The sequence below is a fragment of the Poecilia mexicana genome, unplaced genomic scaffold (genome assembly GCF_051168715.1).
Source record: "Poecilia mexicana isolate PSO_F unplaced genomic scaffold, ASM5116871v1 scaffold_13, whole genome shotgun sequence".
NCBI lineage: Eukaryota > Metazoa > Chordata > Actinopteri > Cyprinodontiformes > Poeciliidae > Poecilia > Poecilia mexicana.
Window position 1 is genome coordinate 13,942,931 of NW_028263382.1, and position 8,251 is coordinate 13,951,181.

An 8,251-nucleotide genomic window follows, 5' to 3' on the forward strand; every position below is an offset into this window, starting at 1 on the left:
CTATGGGGACTCACTTGTATTTGTAGCTAAAAACGTTCAAGTTTTTGGGGGTGTTATCATTTGTTGTTGGTTCACTTCAAAATGTATTGTGAACATATAATGGATGTTCCTATTTTCCCTATTGGTTTTTTTTAATCTGCATGTTTAATCATCTCTTACTGTGCTCATCTCTGCATTGTGTGGTTGTTTATGGATGAGTTGTTCATTCACCAAACCAAACCGCCATAATTTTGGTGTCTTAAGTGAGATTATAAACACTTTTGTTCTGGTCAGCGGATAACGATGTTAGTGCTGATCTATTGTTCATTTGGGTAAACGTGTCATTCTGGTCCAGTTCTGGGAATCATAATACAGTCACTCTGCTGGATTCAGAATTTGACGGATTTGTGATTAGGGCTGCACTGAGAAATTTCCTTCGTTTTGGGCAGTCACCTGATGGACATGAAACTGGTCTTAATCACTGCAGTGGTCTGAAAATACACCACTGTCTCCTTTTGCTCAATCCAATGTTGCCAACTTAGCGACTTTGTTGCAATATCTAGCTACTTTTCAGACAAAAACATCAGTATTGGCCAAAATTGTAATTTGACAATCAGGCTTTTCACTGATTGGCCAGAAAACTATCAGTGCATCCTGAAAGTAATTGTTCATCCAATCTGCAACCAGATGGACCATTTACTTTGGAGCATGCTGAATGTCTCTGTTTAAACAGGGAGGTTGATGTTAGATTAATGGAAAGCAGGACATCTCTGAAAGAAAAGTCACACATGCAATTATTGTTTGGTGTTTTGTGTGTGTGGGTTTAAATGTAGCCCTGCAGACGTATGCACTGGTCTTTTAGCCCTGATCTGTGCAAGTCTAATACGAGGGCTTAGAGAGAAATATTTTTCTCGGCTCTTTAATGCAGGGCAGCTCCCGAACTCAGAGCTACTCTGTGCCACAGGCTGAGACAACAGACTGATCTTTTCTGTTTGCATTTTTGATTAATTTCATTTGGGATTAATCAACTAGTCCTCCCATTAGTATTGACACATGTATATGGACTCACTATACATTGTTGTTTAAATCTTGTTTTGATGTCCAGTTTATTTGAAAGGGACGTTGTGAAGCCACTTCATTGCAGTCATGTTGAGCGTATTGAATCCACAGTTCCTGCAGGTTTTCTGCTTTTATAAGTCGCAGTGAGCAGCTCAAAGTCAAACTGGCACATTTTACTCTGTAATATAAATACTGAGATATTTCATCTCTTCGGTGGGTTTAGTTGGCTGAGCTCTTGGTTCTTGTCAATTATCATTCTGACATAAAAAATATACTCACTGACAAAAAAAAAAAAAAAAAAAAGAAGGAACGGTTCAGTGCGTATGTGATTTGGTTCCCCAGAGGGCTTTAGTGTCGGTACCATGAGTGAAGCATTGTCTTCTGACCACCTGACAGGCAGTCAAAACAGTGAATAAAGTGTACCAGACATGGAATGCCTGTAGACTCATTAGACACTATTATCAGTGGTTGGAATATGACGGAGGTCACATTGTGGGTTTGAAATTGTCTAGCATGTGGAGTCTACAGTTGTCATAATGATCTAGTCTTTGGAGGCAATAGGAATGGCCAACAAAAATGTAAAAACATTCAAACTGTCGTGTTAAGATATGATATGGGTTGTGTTTTTTAGTGAAGAGCGACAAAAAACTTAGTAATTTAAGCATGAAAAAGCTCCAGAGTATGAGTGTCCAAACTTTCACGTCGGCCAAAATCGACGAGTCAAAAGTTCTCACAGACCAAATAAAAATTTAAGCAACTAAACTAGTCGGATTTTGTTGATTTTTTTATTTTTTTTATTTTTTTTTTTGAAGAGGGATGTTATCCATTGTGGACCCAAAACTTAAAAAAATATTTTGCATGTCTGGATTAAATAAAAGGCCTTTAATTTTAAATACTTTTGGGCTTGATTGAACAATTTTATTATAAGAACAAGATTTGGGTCATTTTCTCTAAAAACATTTGCTATATTTCTTTACATAAATTTAATAAATTCAATAGAAGCTGATTTGAGTACATCAAAGCCTTCTTTTCTGTTGTTTAAGCTTGGACATGAAATTATGAATACTTTGTATTGTACTTTCAGAACAACTGGGTACCCCGGAGAGGCGACCAGGGCCCTAAGACCATCGACCAGATCCACAAAGAGGCTGAGATGGAGGAACACCGGGAGCACATGAAGGTGCAACAGGCTCTCATCTCCAAGAAGGAGTCTGGTGGAGGAGGCCAAGGAGGCAGAATGGGGGAAAGAGGTTCAGGAGGCCGAGGTGGCCCTCACACCCCGGGCCGGGGAGCTCCGCCTCAGGATGAGGGCTGGAACACAGTCCCCATCTCCAAGAACCGACCGATCGACACCTCTCGCCTTAGTAAAATCACTAAGGTAAGTCTAAGCTCTGTAAAGTTTATGCAGCTCCACAAGTATAGTTTATTTAACAATCAGCTCCCTTATTTTCAGACTCCTGTTCTTGACTTCAACAATCAGCTGCTCGCCCCCGGTGGTAAGGGCACCTGGGGCAGCTGGGGGAAGGGCAGCAGTGGTGGCACCAGTGCCAAACCTTCAGATTCTGGTATGTTTATTATAAAAAGGACATCAACATCTAGTGATCTGAGGTACTTTCAAGTTTAAAGTGAATTCTTGTCTCATGTCCACTTTATCACCAGGTTCAGAATCTGGAAACCGTCCAGCCACCAGCACTCTGAATAGGTTTTCTGCATTGCAGCAGCCTTCATCCTCTTCACAAGAGTTGGACAGAAGAGTTCCTCAGAGGTGAGCAACAGTTCCTGCTACCTAAGTATTTAGTTCATACTTCAATAACAAGAGCAGTGTAAAACTGAGCGGTTTGTATCATTTTTCTCTTACTGTAATCCGGACAGAAACAGCTCGAGTCGAGAGCGCAGCGACCGCTTCGACCGCTCTGATCGCTCCGATCGAGGTGGCGATCGCTTCGACAGAAGGGATGAGCGAAGAGATGACCGAAACCGGATACAGGTCACCAAGCGGAGCTTCAGCCGGGAGAAGGAGGAACGAAGCCGGGAAAGAGAGCAGCGCAGCTCAACTGATCCGGTCCGCCGAGTGGCAAGTGTGACCGAAGAGCGAGACCGAAGCAGTGGCGAGCGAGCCAGGAGCAAAGAGCAAGGTGACGATGTGGTGGAGAGTGAGAGAGAAAGCCGTGATATTCTGCCATTGAAGTCGGTATTCAGTATTTTGGTTATTTTTGCGTCTGTTCTGTACATAAACAGTGAAGCGGCAGGCAGCTGCCACTCCGCCACCTCAGCAGACCCCTGCGAAGCCTGCACTGACCGTTGCCGAGATAGAAAAGAAGTCGACAGCCATCATAGAGGAGTACCTCCACATCAACGACATGAAGGTACTGCAACACAGCACACATTTGTTTTATAAACTGGATTCCTTCATTTGTATCTTTTAATATTTCCAATTTAATTTCTGTTACATTTTAGAAATGCTGTAAGAAAAATAAACATGTCCTTATCAGCTCTTTGCATGGGTGTCCCAACAGGAAGCCCTGCAGTGTGTGCGGGAGATGAACAGCGCTGAGCTGCTGTTTGTGTTCGTACGGCAAGGACTGGAGTCCACTCTGGAGCGCAGCACCATTGCCAGAGAGCACATGGGCCAGCTGCTGCACCAGCTAATTAAGACCGGCATCCTCCCAACACAGCAGTACTATAAAGGGTCCGTATGAAGAAGCTTAGCAGTAAAAGTTATTTCGGTTAGATTTTTTAAATTTGCAGATAAAACAGATGCAAAGGATCACCTGAGGTCCACAACATGGTGCTTTATTCTGTCGATTAGAGATGCACTGAGAGTTGAAGCTAACACAGTGACAGGTTTACTGAAAGCCTAAAATTGAAAAACAGATGTCCACAAAACTGAAAGAACCAAGACTTGATTGTCTTAGGTCTTCCATAGGCTGGTTCCTGCAAGTGATCTGACTAAATCATTAGCTGGTCTATTTTCTCAGAATCTAAAGTTGTTTAAGAGATTATTGTGAAATTTCACTTTTACTTAGTTCATCCTTGTTCTAGAATGTTTAGCTTTATTCTTTTCCGATTAAATAAACTCATATTACAATGTGATGTGTTTCATGCCTCCAGGTTTCAGGAGATTCTGGAGGTCGCTGAAGACATGGCAATAGACATCCCCCACATCTTTCTCTACCTGGCAGAACTGATCACTCCCATGCTTCATGAGGGAGGCATTCCTATGGGAGAACTGTTCAAGTAAGAACTGTTCTTATTTATTTATTTTTGATAACCTTTGGGACTTTTTTTGTTGTATTTTACTACGTTTTTAATGTTCTGCTGACCCCTGCAGGGAGATCTCTAAGCCTTTGATCCCAATGGCCAAAGCTGGAGACCTGCTGGTCCACATCCTCACTTTACTTTGCAAAGAAATGGTAAGAGCTACATATTCGCCTTCTGAAGTACGAGCTATAAAAACACACAGTGGTCAAACTAAACTACAACGGGTGACTGAGCACCATAAAGTGGTGTCAGTGTGGTAGCTATGAAGGATAGTCCTGGTGAAATCTTTAATTACACTTAAAAAAAAACATGTGCATCTTGATTTCACCAGAGCCATAAAAAGGCTGGCACCATGTGGAGAGAAGCTGGCCTTCGGTGGACAGACTTCCTGCCTGAAGACGTGGACGTCAACAAGTTTGTGACAGAGAAGGTTAGTCTGATCACTGCATCATCATCAGACTTCAGAGAAAATCGGTATCAACTGATAAAAACCTAAATGGTGCATTTCTTGTTAGCATGTAGCCATGAACTGTTTGTATGGTCTTTTGCGATTTTATTTTATTTTTTCCTGAATAGCTGTGTTGTTCACTGTTTCAATAATAAAGTAACTGAATAATTTATAAGATCTGAGGATTTTATCAGGTTATATAAATAGATAATTGGTTATTTCTGTGTAAGTCTTAGCTCTTAACTTCATGGTAGTATAAGTAAACATTGAGTTATTAACTCCACCATTTTATGTGACTAATGTTTGTGTTTCCACTGCGATCTAATGGAGTCATGAAGTGAACTCCTCTGTAACCCTGACAGCGCATGCTGACTGTAACGTTCCTCTTTCTGCAGAACGTTGAGTTCACTCTGGGCGAAGAGTCGGAGAAGAGCAGGAAGGAGATGAGCTCAGCAGAGCTGACCAAGCAATTGGACAGACTGCTTCAGGACAAAGCGGACAATGAGAGGATCTTTGACTGGATCGAGGTTTGTGTCCAGCATCATCTTGGTTTCAGTTCTAGTCTTCTCTGGTTTATTTTTAAAGACAGTAGTGGAAATGCTGCCATGTCTTAATATGCTGTAGAGAAAATAGCCCTGATCCTGAAGGGCCACCAAAATATTCATTTTCCACTTTAGTTTTTTTAACATGTTTCTTTATTTTACGGCAGCAGAGTTATTCTATGAAAATATGCAGACATTTACACCACTTTGGTTCATCTGTGGATGAATATTTATTTGTCTTTGTAGGCCAACCTAGATGAGCAACAAATGTCATCTAGCATGTTTGTCCGGACACTGATGACCTGCGTCTGTCAGTCAGCCATTATCTGTGAGTACTGAACTATTCTACACAGGCCAATGAGTTTAATTCCCACTAAGCCAACCCCTGAGCTTGTTTCCCCTCCAGGTGAGAATCCATACAAAGTGGACGGTGAAGTAATCAAGCTGAGGGCCAAGCTGCTGCAGAGGTACCTGAAGGACGAGCAGAGGGAGCTGCAGGCTCTCTACGGCCTGCAGGCCCTGATGGTGCAGATGGAGCAGCCTGCCAGTAAGCTTCTCAAAGGATCTTTCATTACCACTTATTCCTGCAAAAGCCTTCCTGCCCCTTTCATTTTTCAACATTGTGTGTCATTTCAGCCACAAACCTCAATAGATTTTATAAGGACTTATAAAATGGTGCTAAATTGTGGAGTAGAATGGAAAACAGACTCTTTTTTTGTTTTCATAAATAAAAATATAAAACGGGTGACGAAACTTTGTATTTTGTATCACCCCGAGTCAAAACTTGGATGCCTGTCATTTGCAAAACAGCTCAAGTTCATTTGAAAGCATCTTAGAACAAGTCTTGTCATAGATTCTTCAGTGGATTCAGGTTTTTCCATCAACTCTGCCCTCTAAGCAAGACACTAACATCACCATTCAGAGTGAGGATGAGCAGTTTTCTGTTTACCAGATTTATGGAGTAAATGTCTAATCCTCCTTATCACCTGAACTGTGGATTTCTGCAGCTTATCAAGAGTTAACCAGTTTTGTGACTCTTGATTTATATTTCTTTACTTCTACGTCATTTATGCATGACTTGACTTCACATAAATTTGTGGTTGTCTTCTGACTAAATGCTAAAAAGTTCAAGGCCATGAATGTTTTTGCATCCAATATTTGTTCCCAGTTCTAAATGTAAAGTTGAACTTCCAACACTTTTGGTTCTGACAACTTTTTATGTCTACCCTCTGTCAGATTTGCTTCGGATGTTTTTCGACACCCTTTACGACGAGGACGTGATCAAAGAGGAAGCCTTCTACAAGTGGGAGTCTAGCAAAGACCCCGCCGAGCAGCAAGGCAAGGGCGTGGCCCTCAAGTCTGTCACTGCCTTCTTCACGTGGCTCCGGGAAGCGGAGGACGAATCCGATAACAGCTAAGAGCGCTTCAGGGAACCTGGAGAGGCTCCTTGGAAAGGCGGGGAACGTTTTGTGGACGATTCAGAAGCGCCTGATGGGGCAAAACCTTCTGCGTAAACCGAAAAAAAGAGAAAAAAAATTCTTCAAATGGGAGAGATTGTATTATGGATCGAACAATTCGGTCATTTTATTTTGTTCATTTATTTTTTGGTGGGGGGGTTCTTGTAATTACCCCAGCAACAGAATGTCTTTTTTTCTGCTAAGAAAACTACAGGATTAAATAGAGAAGATATATAAGAGATGATTGTTACAAGCTGTTGAAGATGCTGCAGTGATGTTTGAGCTTGTTTGCGAATGGCTTTTTCCTCAACACAGCAACACTATTCAAATCGTCTTTGCCTAATAAGCATTTAAAGAGAAAAGCGAAATGTTGACCCCATCTATATTTTTGATGAATTCATCTTTTATCATGTAGGCCGGCCACAGCCACTCTGTGCATCCGATCTGCATGGTGGGCTTATGTAGATGAGTAGCTTTTTGCTATTTCCAGTGTTGGCTGAGTGAATTGAGTGTTTCTTTTTTTTTTTTATAATAAAATAACAAAACTACAAAGAGAAGCGGCGAGGGACGTCTGGCACATTTCAGACACGAGCGACTGTTCTGAACATTAGGCTTGACACGGACAGTATCATTGAGGAAAGATTCAATGGACTCTATTGCGCCTCTGGTGGCGGGAGAATGACGATGCTTCCTGCAATGACCCGCTGAACCTGCATCCCGACCTGCCGATGCAGCCGCCTGGCTCGTTTCCTTCGCTTCAGAAACAAAACTATGGACTGAGAAAGAGCCGGTTTGCAGCTGCAACCCCCTGCAGAGCTTGTCATCGGATTTTAAAAAGCAAAATATCAGATAAAACTTGAATAAAGCTTACAGAGAAAACAAAATCACTTTGAAATAGGACTTTTAAGAAAAAAAAAAGTTTAACTGCAAATTCTAAGGCCTTTTGTTGCTTCCATGAGTGGAATTTCAGGAGAGCTCTGTAAATACAAGATGGCTAGTTTTTCCTGTTTTTTTTTTTTGTTTGTTGTTTTTTTTCAAAGAAAAGATGCTAATGTAACCCCTCTCCTCTGAAATGAAGCTTCAGTTTTTCCCTGTATTTATATTTTTCTCTCCTCAGCTGGCAGAAGGTGCTTGTAATTATCCAACCCATTGATTACAGTTTAATTGAAAATGTGTAAATACTTTTTTGCTTTACTTTATTAAAAAGATATTTAATTAAAGAAAAATGAAAATGGATCTTGTTGCAGTTGAAAGCTGATGATTCTTCCTTTTGCTGCTCGGACTTTGGAGCTTATGTCCTTCGACCTTGTTGCACAGAAACATGAGGTTTGGCTTTGAGCCCCACATTGGGTCTAAAACTAAAAAACATCTATTAATTATAGCTGGATTGCAAAGAAGATGCTGTATTTGTTGTTGTTGCAGAGTTGCCGTCAGTGGGAGAGCTTGTGTAACCGCTAACTTGGACCACCAGTCTGAAAAAACATGGCCAAAGCGTCTGTTTGTTA

At 41.3% G+C, this 8,251-nt stretch overlaps 1 protein-coding gene across 6 annotated transcripts in view; it reads left to right on the forward strand.

Annotated features, from left to right (window-relative positions):
• eif4g1b (eukaryotic translation initiation factor 4 gamma, 1b) overlaps positions 1–7,982 on the forward strand; it is a 35,056-nt gene extending 27,074 nt beyond the window's left edge. For all 6 annotated transcript variants that reach the window (XM_014991743.2, XM_088011706.1, XM_088011707.1 and 3 more), the window contains 13 exons: positions 2,123–2,416; positions 2,492–2,603; positions 2,698–2,803; positions 2,911–3,173; positions 3,277–3,404; positions 3,555–3,727; positions 4,150–4,275; positions 4,370–4,451; positions 4,631–4,729; positions 5,143–5,274; positions 5,536–5,617; positions 5,696–5,836; positions 6,526–7,982. In XM_014991743.2, the coding sequence (XP_014847229.2) occupies positions 2,123–2,416; positions 2,492–2,603; positions 2,698–2,803; positions 2,911–3,173; positions 3,277–3,404; positions 3,555–3,727; positions 4,150–4,275; positions 4,370–4,451; positions 4,631–4,729; positions 5,143–5,274; positions 5,536–5,617; positions 5,696–5,836; positions 6,526–6,707 (1,920 nt within the window). In that variant the 3' untranslated portion in view covers positions 6,708–7,982. The remainder of the gene's footprint in view (positions 1–2,122; positions 2,417–2,491; positions 2,604–2,697; positions 2,804–2,910; positions 3,174–3,276; positions 3,405–3,554; positions 3,728–4,149; positions 4,276–4,369; positions 4,452–4,630; positions 4,730–5,142; positions 5,275–5,535; positions 5,618–5,695; positions 5,837–6,525) is intronic.
• Positions 7,983–8,251: the final 269 nt, after the last annotated feature.